Consider the following 16872-nt stretch of genomic DNA (forward strand, 5'->3'; position numbering starts at 1 on the left):
GAGAGGCTACCACAAAAGAAAATTACAGACAGACCAATATCGCTGATGAATACAGATGTAAAGATTCTCAACAAAATCCTGGCAAATAGGATTCAGTGCCTCATTAAGAAGATCATCCACTACGATCAAGTAAATTTCATCCCAGGAATGCAAGGAGGTTTAACATCCCTAAATCTATTAACATAATACACAACATCAACAACAAGAAAAATAAAAATCACATGATCATATCAATAGATGCAGAGAAAGCATTTGATAAGGTCCAACACCCATTCTTGATTAAAATTCTCAGCAAGATAAGAATGGAAGGAACCTTTCTCAATATAGTTAAGGCCATCTACCACAAGCCAGAGGCAAATATTGTCCTCAATGTAGAAAAACTAAAAGCCTTCCCTCTAAATTCTGGCACAAGACAAGGCTGTCCTCTCTCACTACTACTCCTATTCAACATAGCACTGGAAATACTTGCTATATTGATTAGGCAAAAGAAAGATATCAAGGGAATCCAGATAGGAAAGGAAGAAGTCAAGCTCTCGCTGTTTGCACAGGACATGATACTCTACCTAGAAAACCCTAAAGTCTCTACCAAAAAGCTTTTAGAAACAATAGACTCATATAGCAAGGTGGCAGGCTACAAAATTAACACACAAAAATCAATGGCCTTTCTATACACCAATAGTAATAAGGAAGAAATAATTAAGAAAACAACCCCATTCACAATAGTGCCACACAAACTCAAATATCTTGGAATCAACTTGACTAAAAATGTGAAGGACCTATACAAAGAAAACTATAAAACTCTGCTCCAAGAAATAAGAGAGGACACGCGGAAATGGAATCACATACCCTGCTCATGGATTGGCAGGATTAACATAATTAAAATGGCAATACTCCCGAAAGCATTGTACAGATTTAATGTGATCCCTCTGAAGATACCCATGACATTCTTCAAAGAAGTGGATCAGGCACTTTTGTAATTCATTTGGAACAATAAACACCCTAAAATAGCTAAAGCAATCATTGGGAAAAAGAATATGGGAGTAATTACTTTCCCCACTTTAAACTGTACTACAAAGCAATAGTTGGTATTGGAATAAAGACAAGCCCTCACATCAGTGGAATAGGTTTGAATACTTAAGAGAATGTTCCCCAGACATACAATTACCTAATTTTTGATAAAGGAGCAAGAAATCCTAAATGGAGCAAAGAAAGCCTCTAAATAATAACCACAAGAGTGAAAAATAAAGAGGAAAGTAGAAGAAGAAAAAAAAGAGAAGGAAAATAAAGTAAAAAACTAACAAATCAAAACAAAACAAGAAAAAGTATGGGTGCTGGAGTGGTAGGGTTTGGCATTCCCCCCACTTTTTTTTTTTTTTTTGCATAGGCACAGTAAGCATTGGGGAAGAAAGGGAATTCCCGTGGCCTAAGAGATTCAGGGTTTCTCCATCCTTGAAGCATACCATCATGGGATCAACCCCTGGGTCTATATATAATCATTACCCCATCCCAAAGGCTTTTTTGTGATGCCAGGAAAGTTTCCTCTCCGTTGTGTGTGAGAAAATCAAGCCACTATAGCTAGCGATTTTGGTATTTGCACGGGTTATAGGTCAGGGTCTAGGATAGAGTCTCTAAGTTCAGGTTCCTATCCATCGTTGTTGTTATGTTCAGTCTTCTATAACACTTGCTCCCTGTTTTCCTTCAGTCCCTAAGCTGAAGACTAGGATATTATAGATCCAAAGGTTCTGCTCAGTCTCCATTGTCTGCAATAAGACATCTTGTTGTTGTTGTTGTTTTTTATGTTCCTGGGGTACAGCCTAGGGTAGGGTTTTCTTTATTAATCCCAAGGTAGGTTCTATTCAGTCACGGTTGTCAAAGTTGTCTGTTGTTGGTGCTCTTATTTTTCACAGTTCAAAAGACGATATCTCTTCTGATTTCCATTTAGTGTTAGGTGATGTGATAGGACGGCCTGGTCTTAGGTCAAGTTTTCCTTTCCTCGAATAACTGACAGTTACTTTTGATATAAATTAGTCTCAGACTTACTTTATTTTCAAAACAAAAACAGTTCAATACTGACTAAATTCTCTTGAGTCAGATATTATCTTTTATTTTATTTTTTCAGATATTATCTTTTAAATGAAAGTGATTAAGGCTGATAATTAAATTTCTTTATGAAGATTACAATCATATGAAAAGATAAGGAACATCTAATTATAAAGTCAGAAAGTTCAAAATGGCATTAGAGCACAGAGAATTTTGTGGCATAATAGAAAAAATGGCTCTAAAATCAAGAACTTGAGGGTTTTATTACAAATTTTATATGTAACAAATTTGCCAGTTTATTGGTTTTAAAGTCTTATGCAAATTCTTCAACTTTCTTAGAGAAACAAGATGATAAATGTAAACCTTCTCACCTAGCAACTTTTTCATTACAGGATCTCAAGTGGTATCTGCATTTCTTTCCTTATTCTGTAAAAGCTAAATTTATATATCCACGAAAACTTTTATGCTATGACATTCACCAGTTTAGTGAGTTTATAAACAGGTAAATGTGAAATTAAATGTATTCTTATAGGCAAGACACTTCGTGATACTGGAACACATATAGTTCAACTCCAATGACATTGAAAAAAAGCAGAAAGAAATCAAAGAGATTGTCTCAAACTAAAAATCATCTTTCCAGTGGGGCAAAAAAATCAGTAGAACAAAACAACCTACTAAATGTGATAAAATATGCACATGTCATACATCTGATAAAGAAATAATATCCAGAATATAAGAAGAATTCACAAACTCAATAGCAAGAAAACAAACAACCCTAATCCAAAAATAGGGCAGAGTAATTAAAAAGGCACTTCAAAAGGAAAAAAAAAAAAGTAAATGCCTAAAACAGGCACAGGAAAAAGGGGCTCAATATCCCTTAGGAAAACAAACAACAACAACAAAAAATGCATCCAACACATCAGATAAAGGTTTGTTGTCCAGATTATATAAACCACTCATGAAGATCAACTAAAAAAATTAAAAAATATGTTAAGAATGGGGTGAGGAAATGAACAGACACTTATTATAAAACAAGTGGATTGTCAATTGGCATAGGAAGTGCTCAGCAACACTTATCATTAAGGAAATTCAAATCAAGACAACAGGAAATGTATCATCATCTCACACCAGTGAGAATGGCACGTATCAAATATCAGTATACTACATACTACAGATAGTATAGTAGTATATATGCTAATATACTTAGTTTATATACTGAGTATACTATATACTTATATATACTAAGTATTATATGCTATGTAATAACTAAGATATGAAGTTAATAAAAACAAATAAATTATGAAGATGTGGTATATATAGACAATATAATACTATGAACCTGCAAAAAATGATGAAATCATGCAATTTGCTGCAACATGGTTAGAACTGGTAGATATGTTGAGCAATATAAGACAGAAGAAAACAGATGCCACAGTATAAACTTATCTGTGTTATATATAGCATAATTATATAAAACATGTAATAAAGTGTATATAATAATATAGTATCTTATATATGTACTTATAATAATATAATATATAATATAGTAAAGTGGTTCTTAGATCACTATTTATGCCAGAACTTAGGGAGAAGGATATCTCTCATCACAGAAAGAAAGGAGAAAAGAAGATGAAAAAGGAAAGTAATGGAGAATGGTGGGTAAGCTTTGGTTATACTGGTAACATGGGAGAATGGTATAACTATACATCCAAAAAACATACTCAACACTTTAAAACATGAGATCTAAGCAGTAATTACTGACTCTGTAATGTACTATCAAGACAGTAACCAGTGGCTGAGGAGACTTGGAAATGGAGATGGGAGATGATGGAGTATAGGAACACTGGTAGTAGGAAGTGAAACTGGTGATGTGGTAAGAGTAAAATATTATATGCCTAAAATCCAATTACCAATGATTTTGTAAATCACAATCCTTAATGTAAAAATGCTTAAAAAGGGGCCGGAGAGATAGCATGGAGGTAAGGCATTTACCTTGCATGCAAAAGGACAGTGGTTCAAATCCCAGCATCCCATATGGTTCCCCGAGCCTGCCAGGAGCGATTTCTGAGCGTAGAGCCAGTAGTAACCCTTGAGCACTGCTGGGTGTGACCCAAAAGCCAAAAAAAAAAAAAAACGCTTGAAAAATGGGTGAGGGAGGGGTTGGCTACACCCGGCAGGTGCTCAGGGGTTATTCCTGGCTTTGCTCTCAGAAATCGCTCCTGGCAGGCACAAGGAATCATATGAAATGCCGGATTCAAACCACTATCTGTCCTGGGTCGGCTGTGTGCCAGACAAATGCCCTACAGCTGTATTCTCTCTGGTCCCCCCTTTTTTTGTTTTGCTTTTTTAAGCCACACTCAGCAGAGGTCAGGGGGTACTTCTGGCTCTCCACTCATATGGGATCATTCAGGGATCATGGGATGCTTGAGACTGAACCCAGGTCAGATGGATGCAAGGCAAATACCCTATTTGACCATAGAGTCTTATACATGAAGATTATATCAAAAAAATTTAAATAAGATGATTTAAGGCCCAGAGAGATAGCATAGTGATTAGTTCATTTTTTTTAATCCGGTCAACCCCAGTTCAAATCTTTGGCACTGCATATGGTCCCCTGAGCATGGCCTCACATTAGTCTTGTATCTAGAGTCTGAACTGGCACCTGCACACGTAGGTGTGGCTCAAAAAAACAAATATAAAAACTTACCTGAACTCTGTAGTGCTATAGCCCCTGCTGATGTTGATGCAACTTGTGTAACCAAAATTCCATACTCAAATTTTTTATGCCTATTAACCTAAAATAAAATACAAAAAAAAACAATTTAAGAAATATAACACATCAATATTTTATTAACATTTCATTCATATTTACTAAATTTTTATCAAAATACTAAAGACCAAAACAAGATAGCACAAACAAGATAACACAAAAAACCCGTCTTAGAAATTTTAGCTATCAGTAAACACTAATGCAGTATTTTTAATTATCTTATTTCAAATCTAAGTTCTGACACAGCCCTAAAACTAATCTTTGACAGACTTTTGACTTTGAACAAGTTATTTGCTTCTTTGTATTTCCTAATACATAAAATCAGGGTCTTTGACCAAATGAAAAGTGATTCTTTCCAATTCCAAATTGTATTATTTCTTTACATGGTTCTTCAACTAAAGCGTCCCTTATCAATATGCATTATTTTTAAACTGTCATTTTTTTTTGTTTTTTGGGCCACACCCAGTATCGCTCAGGGGTTACTCCTGGCTATGTGCTCAGAAGTTGCTCCTGGCTTGGGGGACCATATGAGATACTGGGGGATCAAACCATGGTCCATCCATGGCTAGCGCAGGCAAGGCAGGCACCTTACCTCTAGCGCCACCGCCCAGCCCCTAAACTGTCATTTTTTAAACTGTTTTTCAATGTCTTAAAATGTCTTTAAACTATGTTTAATGAAATTTTTATTGTTCTTATTTAGTTTAGTCTTGCTGGGTGGTGTGCAGGTACTCCTCCTGGTATAGTACTAGGAGTAATGGAGTTCCTAGAAGACCATGAAAACAATGCAGTATGAGGGAATAAAACTGAGTATTTAGCTGCAAGCATCTTCACTATCTCTTTATTCTATGTCTCTGGCAAGATAATCTTGAAAATTACAATTAATTTTTAGATATAACATTTTTTCATCAAGGAAAAGACACTCCACATGGGAGTCAAGAATGCTCATTCATGCAGGTTTCTAAACAGCTCTGAGGCTGTAGAGATAATACAGAGGTTAAGATGCTGGTCTTAAGAACATATAGCAAACTAGTGCTTAATTCCTATGACTATAGTCCGCTAAAAGAATGAGAGATCTCTCCTGAGCACATTCCAATATGCACCACTGCCGTGTAGTGGCCCAAGCCCTCTCTGACTCACCCCCACCAAGGGAAAAAAAAAGTGCACAGGACCAAAGAAACCTTAAATAACTTTTAAATTAAGTACTGTATATGTATTCATGATAAAAATTATAAGTGAAATGACTCTTAGAAAAACAGAATGAAGAAATTACATAAGATGTTCCTCCTTGTCAAAGATTAATTTGTAACATAACCCTACGAGGCTTTATTTCTAGGACTACAGAAATGATACCATGATCCAACAACCCCAGTCTGACCTTTGGCATTTCATGTTCCTCTGAAAATCATCACAGAGTTTAGCCCTGGAGACCCTGGAGCATGACTAGTAGTAGCACAGAACCCCAGTGCAGGAGCAGCTCTGCTTACTGGGCCCTCATCTAGCAGTAAGCCTCAGTGAGAATCACTAGGAGAGACTCCCAAGCCCTCTGAACACTGCTTGGCAAAACTAGCCACTTAAAATTTAGATTTGTTCACCAATTCATTTAAATGACAAAAGACTACAATAGAAAATAGTACATTTAGCTCTAAGTACCCCCAAAAATAAAAATAAACTGTCTATGAAAATAAGTAAGTTTACTTCCCAATGTTCTGTTGTTCATGTCTATATAGCCTTTCCATTCCATTTTTATTACTTATATTTTTCCATTTTCTTCATTTAACATCCATTAGTTGGGCAGCTAGATGGTATAACTGCACAACAAATTTAATGTCCATCTTTATGTCTCTTGTATTCTTCCTTAAGAGCTTTTAAAAAAATATATAGTGTGACCAAAGATAGTACAGTAGATAAGATTCTTGCCCTGAAAGCAGCTAACTGGATTCACTCTCTAATATCCCACAATGAACCCGTGAGTTCCACCAAAAATAATCCCTGACTGCAGAACTAGGAGTAATCACTGAGCACCTTTGGGTGTGGGCCCAAAACCAAAAATAAGTTATAGAGAGGGGCTGGAGTGGTGGCACTAAAGGTAAGGCATCTGCCTTGCAAGGGCTAGTCTAGGATGGACCATGGTTCGATCCCCTGGCATCTCATATGGTCCCCCCAAGCAGGAGCTCATAGCCAGGAGTAACTCCTGGCCAAAAAAAAAAAAAAACAAAACAAAAAAAATAAGTTATGGAGAATGTTAAAGATAAATATGACCTCTAGTCTGTTTTTTTCAATAGCTAGGGGGTATATAAATCATTTAACAACTCTCATTTCAGCAAAATTAAAAAAGAGGGCTAGTAGCAATCTCACAACTGAGATTATAATATTTTCAATATTTTAATAACACCTATAAATAGCAACATCAAAGTTATTTTCTCTAGTTTACATTCCATGAATTACTGATGTACAGGAAATTCAAATACAGAGGTAGGTACAAAGGGCACCAAAGTGTTTTGTTTTGTTTTGGTTTGGTTTTTGGGCCACACCCGGCGTTGCTCAGGGGTTACTCCTGGCTGTCTGCTCAGAAATAGCTCCTAGCAACACAGGGGACCATATGGGACACTGGGATTCGAACCAACCACCTATGGTCCTGGATTGGCTGCTTGCAAGGCAAACGCCGCTGTGCTATCTCTCCGGACCAAAGTGTTTTAAATATAGAAAAATGAAAAAAGTCAGTTTAACCCCCTGCTTTAGTCCATCAAGCACCACCAGGAGTAATTCCTGAATATGGAGCCAGAAGTAATCAACCAGTATCACTATGTGTGGTCCAGCAACAAAAAAAAAAAAGCAAACAAAAATTTCTTGAGAGCAGAGTAATTGTTCAGCAGGCAGAGTGTTTTGCTTTGCATGCAGACAATTCAGGTTGGATCTCCTTCATTCCATATGGTCCCCAAGCCTGCCAGGAATCATCCCTGAACAAAGTTAGTAGTAAGCTCTGAGCACAGTCTAATGTGACCCCAAAACAAACAAAACCGACCTTTATGTAAGCGTAAAAATTATGGAAAAAATTTTAAAACATTTGTCATTGATTCCAGCACTATGTCATTACTTCTCTTAGTAAAGTAGCCAAGAAATAACCCAAATGTCAAACAACAGGTGAATGAATAAAGAAACTGTAATGTATGGTATACAATGCAGCTACATGAAAAATGAAGTTAAGTTGTTCAAGGCAACTTAGATAAAACTGCAGGGTATCATTGTGAGTAAAATAAGCCAGAGGCAGAGGGACAAATATATGATGATAATCTCTTGTCTGTGGTATTCAGAGAAATAAATCAAGAATATGAAAAGTATCAATTAATAATATACCTTGAATAATAGAATACAGACTGAAGAGTGGTAGGATTGGGGGAGTGGGGGAGTGGGGTGAGAGGAATAAATAGGGTAATATTATATAAAGGTGGAGGGTCTGGAGAGCATGTGTAATGCCAAGGAAGGTGACTATATGCACCCAAACCATACCTGTCAATCAAAATAAAATAGGAGGCTGGTTAGAAAGAAAAGACAAGATAGACTGGAGGTGACATCAAGATGAAGGAATTAAGTCATAGGCACTTCGGTGGTAGTGGTACTCGGTAACTTCATATAGCAATATCATAAGTTCAAATATTACTATAACACTATTATTTAAAAAATAAAAACTAAAATAATTAATAAAAATAAATATCTACTGTGGTATTTTGTTAGAGAAACCTAAATAAATAATATTCAAAAATATATCAAGTGCACTGGTATAAAAAGTAAAATTAAAAGATGCAAACTAGAAAAAATGAACACAAAATAGAATCAGGAATTACAGAAAAATGTAATCAAGGAAAACATCACAAGAACATATGAGGATAGCACAGCATGGACTGAGACATATAAATATAGACTATTCTTTTATACAATGGGACCATTTAACTAAAATAAGCAAAAGCAAATATGCCTGCACATACAAATCTTGTATTAGAAACCTATACACAAATATTTTATCTTCACTTGTGAAAAGATGATGAAGGCCCTCACTCATGAACTATTATTTATCCTTCACTGGCAAAAGCAATTCCTAAAAGACAGCTGTTTGTTTTTCCATGGCCTACAACAAAATCTGGAAATTACAGCTGGCCAGAGTAAGGAAAAGCAAATAAACTGATATTTACAATCAGCAACCTAATAGTGTAAAGAAAAAGCAGCTAACAAAATTGGAGCAAATGTTTTCAGAATCCTTAAAAGTACAGAAATCTAGAAATATTTACTATGTTAGAAAAATGCTAAATATACCTCAATGAGAAAGGACTAAATTATGTTGTATATTTCAGAAAATAGCTATTTAATAGCATTACTAGCAGTACTATTAAATTTCAGTTAATAGTAAAAATTCCTTACAAATATTTGTTTCCCATAAGTTATGAAAATTAAACTCTTAAATTGACACATATATTTAGATCAACTAGTTTTTCCCCTAGAGTTTCACCCACTTTTAGCATATCCAGATGTCTATATCATATTTATAAAACATCTGGATGATTAATTGAATTTTTCAACTACATATGTTCATTTGCTTCCCTGAAAATATAGCCATGGACACCAACAACAATTCCCTAAAAAAATATCAAGTTAAATATTATAATTCTATATGAGTTTTTAATTGAGGTTTAATAACCTCTTCATGCACAGAAAAACAGAATGATGTTCTTAATGAATTTGCTAGCAATAAAAATTCCTCCTGCCCGTGACAGATGGTAATTCATACCTGTAATTTTTTTGCATATTGGTTGAACATAAATGTCACACATTCATTGATGGCACCTGTTCTTTGAAGAAGCAGTAGTCCTTTGGGAGTGGCAGCAAAATTTAGTAAATCATCTAACAAATTTTCTTCCCAAGCCACACTGAAACAAGTAAGAGATGAAATTACTGCATTAATAATTTAAGCTATTTCAGTCAAATAATGCTAAAAATTAAATTTATAGAATATACGTTAATTTAAAGTATTTGATAAATGTTCACAAAACTCTGAATTAAGAACGAAATCATGGTCATCATAGAGGAGAGGAAAATGGGTGAAACAATTTGGTAAAGGGAAGTCAATTGCTTGATGCTGGATAGAAATTAGACTTGTGATAAATATCAAAACTGTTGTATATAGAGATGTTACAAATGTGAAAAAATACATTATTATTAACCATTTACTTCGATTTTAAGCATTTAATGTTACTCACTAAATGTTTTAAATTAAATTATAAAATTTTTATTTCTTTGGAAAAAATAATTGTTATTAACCATTTACTTCAATTTTAAGCATTTAATGTTGCTCACTAAATGTTTTAAATTAAATACTAAAAATTTAATTTCTTTGGAAGTGCATTTTTTTCCTTACACCTCTATCCCACCATTTTTCCTTCAATTACTGAATTAAATAATAACTTCAATGTCAGCATTTTCTTAACACCTATGTTCTCTCATCCATGTCTTAATTTCATCCTGGTTTCCTATTATAATTCTGCTGTGCCCGGGCTCCCCAAGCCCCAATGTTCCATTATTTCTTTACTTTGTTTTCATTACAAAATATCCATCTTCTAACTTTCTAAAGCATATCACATATATTATCTTTTCATTTTCAGATTTTCAATTTACTTTCCTCTTGGAAATGACATTTTCTTCTTCTGAACACTTATTAAAGAAAAGTGAATACTATTCTCTTGAGAGCAAACTTGATACATTCAGAAGACACACAGTTAATAGGAAAGATAGGAGAAATGTAGATCCATTAAAGAAATATGCATACTTTATTCTTAAGTACCAGAAGAGGGAACATACTTCCTATTAGATATTCCTAGTTATATATTCTAATCAAATGAATATGGAATAGTGTTCTTTTTCTTCCCCAAGAAAAAATCAGAAGCCTGTTTTGAATTTGACATTGACATCCAGAAATTTTCTAATTGAAGTAACAATCCCTACAAGGTTGACATACAGCCCTCTGTGTCAGTCACATGGCAGTGGTCAAATATATGTTCATGGTCAAATACAAAATATGTCCATAAACAAAAAGGATACACAAAAAATACAACTGATTTGGAGATGAATGCTGGCAATCAAAGTGAAATTCAGCTCCAAAAGGACAGAGAAAACTATAAAAAGTATAATATATTGCCAGAGCTATAGCACAGTAGTAAAGTGATTGCTTTGCATGCAATTAACCCAGGTTAGATGCCAGCATCCCATATTGGTCCCCTTAGCCTATCAGCAGTAATTCCTGATCATAAGCCAGGAGTAACCCCTGAGCATTGCTAGCTATTGCCCCCCCAAAAAAAAGAACATAGTTAAATGAAATGTAAGTTAATATATTTATGACATACTTAAGGAAGTACTATATATGTGTAAGTGCATATGTGTGCATGTATGTATGTATGTAGATATAAAATTGCCTAAATAGAAATTTTCACAGATTTTTCACACTGAAAATACAGACTACAGAAAGAGCTTCATGTCCAGAGTTGAACAGTGATCAATTTGTCTTCTTAATTTATAATATACCTACCTCCCTGACAGAAGCTTCAAAATGCTAACAAAAGATATATTTAAAGTACAGAGAAGAAAAAAAGGTGACTTTCTTTGTCTTTAACATGAAGGCACTATCTGTATCGACCACTCTGTACAAGATGGAGTGCATATTATTAAAAAATTAAAATAGCAATTTATGAAGACTTGGAATAAAAAATGAATCATCTGATTAGAAATAAAATACTGGGAGATTGCCAAAAAAAGTTCAACTTTCTCTCTTTTTTTTGTCGTCAAAAAAAAGTGCTAGACAGGAGAAATGAATAGTAATGAAATATAAATTAAAAGTCATCAGAGTAAAAAGGAGATTATACTTTATTTACATATTTACTTACTGCTTATTTCAAAAGAAAAACTCTATAGCTTCAAATACTAATGGAAATTACTGACACATTAGAGCAAATTACCATTTATAAGTAAGTGATGATTGCGTGTGTTTGGGGGAGACTGGGGGTTATCTGTGTATATTGGAAAGAAAGCAGTCTTCCTTACTCAAATAAATATATGGCAAGTTAACAGCCCTTATACCCCTAAAGAACAATTTGAAGACAATTGTATTTATTAAGTTAAGGCTAGAAATGGTATAGAAGGTAGAATACTTGCCTTGCACTCATTCAACCAGATTCCATCCCAACCCTTCTGAAAAGTATTCTAAATACTTGATAGGGGTGATCCTGAGAGGGGTCAAGAGTAAGCCTTACAATTTGGAGCCATGCCAGACCACCTTTCAACACACCTAGGTATTTCCAAAAGTCCTGGCAGTGCCATCCACAAACAAAAACAACACAAGTTAAAGGTTAACTTTATTATTATAAAATAATAGTAAAACCAGTCAAGTTTAAAAATGTGAAAATTGGGACCAGAACAATAGCACACTGGGTAGGGCATTTGTCTTGCAAGTTGACCGGAGTTTGATTCCAGCATCCCATAAGGTCCCCTAAGCCTGCAGGAGCGTTTTCTGAGCACAGAACCAGGAGTAACCCCTGAGCACTACCAGGTGTGCTCCCCAAAAATAACAAAATAAAAAGTTAAAATGTAGTCCATATATTTCAGGTGTTTAACAATAAAATCTGCTTTAATTCATATCTACAACAGCTTTATAATAAAATGTCACATATTAAGGTGTAGTAAACAGAGTACAGATGATGTATAATGCTTCTTTGAATAAACATTCTTAACCCCTATTTCACATACTTTCCAGTACTACAGAAGTGATGGGAAGAAGACAAAAGAGAGATGGAGAAAGAGGCAATAAGAGAAGTAAAAAAATGGTTCTTTGCATAATCTAATGGAATAAATTGGCCTGGAAGAAAAGGCCAAAAAAATTACTAAAAACTGAATAGGAAGGGAATATAATTACAATGTTAGGCTTTTTAATTACACAAGAATACTAAAGATTAACAAAAATTTAAATTATAAAAATGAAATGCTATTTCCAGAGCATATTTCCTCAAGCAAAAACCTAAAATCTAACTAAACCATTAGCCATTGAAGAAATTGCATTTTAAAAGTTAGACCCAACTACCTACTTAGTAGATGTATATATTTTTCTAGTAATTTGCTAATCTGAAACCACATCTTATTAATATGTATTTTAAATTTTAAAAGATAATGAAACATATACATTAAAATTTGCTCTAAGTATAGATTTAAGTATTCTGTTTAAAATTAAAATGCTCCCCACATTTACATAAAAGGACTTTGTTGGCATTTGAAGTTTATCATTTCAAGATAAATTGAGGTAACATTGTTTTTTAACACTAGATATATATTTACAAAGTAAAGATATCTCTTCACACCACACACACCACCAAAGTACAATTATCCTCCACCAATCCTTGGACTGATTTCCTTCTTCCTTTTCTCCTACTTTTTTTCTCCCACTCTGTTAATTTTGGGGACATTATAATAATTCAAGGCCTACTTTTGTTTGTGTTGATTGCTACTAAACTCACTAGTTAGCCTCCCATTTTTGTATCTGGTAATTTCCTACATTTTTTGGAATCACTAAAATATGTCCAAGTTTCTTAAATGAATATGTAAAAACAAGCAAGCAAATAGAATAAAAAAAAATACAAAGTGAGTATAATAAAAATTAGTAGAATTTTAAGGCACAATCACGTTTTATAAAATTACTCTCAAGTGAGGAGCCGGGGAGCTAGGGTTTAGTTACTGAGTACAAGCCTGGCACCACATAATCACCTAACCATTGCTAGATGTGGCCCTAAGGACCCCGAGACTAGGTGTCTTGAGGGGTCCAAATCATCACAGGACCCTCTCACTTAGCAGCAACCTGGCTGACAAGAATATCACCAGGTGTGGCTCTGAGGTTCCCTGAGTACCAACTGGGTGGTACCAAAAAAAAATTCTTCTTAGGTATACATTTATCTTTTTATACTGTTTTGCTATTGATTTCTACTGCATTATCATTTTTAACTTATTTAGCAAATATAAAACACAAAGTAATCAGTTGTACTTACATGCTTTGAGAATCCTGGCTTACTAAAGAAACTGAATCGGAACCATCGACTGGAGTAGGTATTCGTTCTGATAGCAAACTTGTCTAAAAGAAGAGTAATTCACAATTTTTACATTAGTCAACACATCTCATTGTATTTGAAACTTAACATAATTAAAATTAGATTATGTTCAAAATTTAAATTGTATGTTCTCAATATTATGTAAAATGCCTTACAAATAAGGCATGTAGAGGCTGGGGAAATAGTACAGTAAGTAGAGAACTTCCTTTGCACATGACTGACCCAAGCTGTATCTCTGGTTGACTTAGGCCTAGGGTTTGATCCCAAGCACACATGTGGTCCCAGGAGCCCCACTAGCAGTGACTCCTATGCAGAGAGCCAGGAGTAAGTCCTGAATACTGCTGAGTGTGGCCTGAAAATGAACTAACTAGATAAATAAGTCATATCAATGGGAAAATAGAAAGCCAAGATGTATTATAATCAAATATTTATACATTAGAATAAACATTTCTGTTGTCCATAACAGATACCCAACTCTAAATATTGCTTCAAAATTATTTCCAAAGAGGATGTCAAGCTACCCAGAAAGTCTCACTTATCAGAACAAGAGATGTTGTAGTTCTGTTAGGTTCTAGAACTGGAATAAAACATGTTGAGATCATCCTTATTAAAATATTAAACTATAGTCTGATACCTATTAAAAGTGATCATAATTAAAAAAGTATTTTCAGGAAAATATTAAAAATAATTACCTTTTTCCATGCCTTTGCTATAGACTCATGCAAAGTATAAGGAATTAACACCTGCAAGCCTTCACATGTACCATAAATTTGGCGACAGACAGAAATAAAGGCTCCTTTAACCATAGGTGACATTTCTGATCCAGAAAATATAGAAATATCTTCATCAAGAAGTCTCTTTGAGAACTGGGCAATTATATGGGCACCTGTAGGGCTAAAAGATAATGTCTGAAAGTGTTTCCATATCATGGATTCATAATGCAATACTACAAATCTACATAACCACAAATTCTTCATTTGTTTGTGCCTTTTTCTATTAGGAATGAGGAAAATTTTTAATATATTTAATATTTAATACTGCTGTGAAGTTATTTTGGGGTATATTATTAAGTAATGCTACCTTTTGTAGAATTATAGAATGAGATATGAAAATATCTTATTTTTCAAAAGGGAAAACTAAAGAGAAATAATTTATTTTTCATCTAATAGAAACAAAGTACATGACAACTAACTGGTAATTCAGTAGGAAGCATACTACTCTGTGGGGCTGGTGAGGCAGGAGAATGAAGCGTACAGGGGAATAAGACAAGGAGAAGAACATTATGACAATGGCAGAATGAAGTGGTCCCTCAGGAGGAGAGGACGCTGAAAGGTGGCATAAAATCCTATCAGTAATGGTACTGTAAATAAGTTTCTAAAATTAAAAACAAAACAACAAAAATAGCTATGTCATAGTGGCAGCCTGATGGGTGAGAGAGAAACTGGGGTAAATTTATGTGAACATTGGTGAAGCAAATAGTGTTAGAACATTAAATGGCTAAAATCAATCATGAAAAACTGTAATTTGTGGTGACTAAATTTATTGATTGACTAATTTGATTGATTGGTTTTTGGGCCACACCCAGGGAACTCTTGGGTTGCTCTGGCTCTGATAAAGAAATAGCTCCTGGCAGGCTTGAGGGACCATATAAAATTGTTCACATTCTTTGAGTAAATTTTCCATTGTCTGCTCATTTGCTTTAAGGCTTTTTTCCAATCTCTTCTGCTGTATGGAGTTGTTATGCATCGTATCTTCCAGCTCACTAATTCTATCCTCAGCTGCTGTTACCCTGCTGGAGAGGTTTTCCATTGAGTTTTTTTGTTTTGGTTTGTTTTTTTTTTTGTTTTGTTTTGTTTTGTTTTGTTTTGGTTTTTGGGTCACACCCGGCAGCACTCAGGGGTCACTCCTGGCTCCAGGCTCAGAAATCGGTCCTGGCAGGCGTGGGGGACCATATGGGATGCCGGAATTCTGCATGAAAGGCAAATGCCTTACCTCCATGCTATCTCTCCGGCCCCTCCATTGAGTTTTTCAATTCGCCTACTGAGTTTTTCAGACCTGTTATTTGACCTGTTATTTCAGTCTGGAGTTTTCTGATTTCTGTCTTTATATTTTCTTGGTTTTTATCAGTGTTCTGTTCAACTCGATCTATGCTTTCTTTGAGTTCTGTGAACATCCTCCATATTTCTTCTCTAAACTCCATATCTGAGAGACTAACTAGATGGCTGGCCATTTTTGGGTCATCAGAGTTGTCATCTTCAGTCTCTGTGCCTGGTGTTGGTCTGTATTCTTTCCCCATTGTCATGCTTGTATTGTAGGTTTTTCTATGTATTGTGGTGGTATTCATTGACTAAAAGCAAAGCAGAGAGGCCGGCCGTGCTCCTCTGACTCCACCCTTTGTGGGCGGGGAGCGCTCAGAGAAGAGCAGGCAAAGAAGCAAGTCCAGAGATGTGCTGTGCTTCCAATCATATGAAACTGAACACAGGTCAGTCCCAGGTTGGTAGCATACAAAGCAAGCTTTTTTTTCTCACAGTAATTTTACTTTCACTTAACTGAAAACAAATGTGCTATCGCTCTGACCATAATTTTTTTAATCGTTAAAAAATTCCCTCTAAGCCTGCTTTTTGACAGCTGCTAAATGTTCCACTGCATAAATACAAAATTTAATCAATGAGACTGCATTATGTAACACTTGAGATGATTCCAGTCTTTTGATAGTATAATCAGAAACCAAAGAACTGCGATGAGCATTCAAAAGAAATGCTAACATTTGTTATATTTAATTTTTATGTCTATTAACTTTTTTGTTTTAAAAAAATGAGCCTGTGCATCCAAGAGATGGCTCAAAATATTTTAGCACATGTTCTTTATACAGAAACCCTGGATTTGGCTCTCAGCACTACATTGTCTCCCAGGGACCACCTATTATACTAG

General features: G+C 34.7%; 1 protein-coding gene across 1 annotated transcript in view; it reads right to left on the bottom strand.

Annotated features, from left to right (window-relative positions):
- TBC1D32 (TBC1 domain family member 32) overlaps positions 1-16872 on the bottom strand; it is a 266472-nt gene that overhangs the window by 179892 nt on the left and 69708 nt on the right. Inside the window, 4 exon segments of the mRNA XM_049772618.1 lie at positions 4748-4835; positions 9591-9729; positions 13882-13964; positions 14634-14835. Coding sequence (XP_049628575.1) covers positions 4748-4835; positions 9591-9729; positions 13882-13964; positions 14634-14835 — 512 coding nt within the window.

Source organism: Suncus etruscus, chromosome 4 (genome assembly GCF_024139225.1).
Source record: "Suncus etruscus isolate mSunEtr1 chromosome 4, mSunEtr1.pri.cur, whole genome shotgun sequence".
Taxonomy (NCBI): domain Eukaryota; kingdom Metazoa; phylum Chordata; class Mammalia; order Eulipotyphla; family Soricidae; genus Suncus; species Suncus etruscus.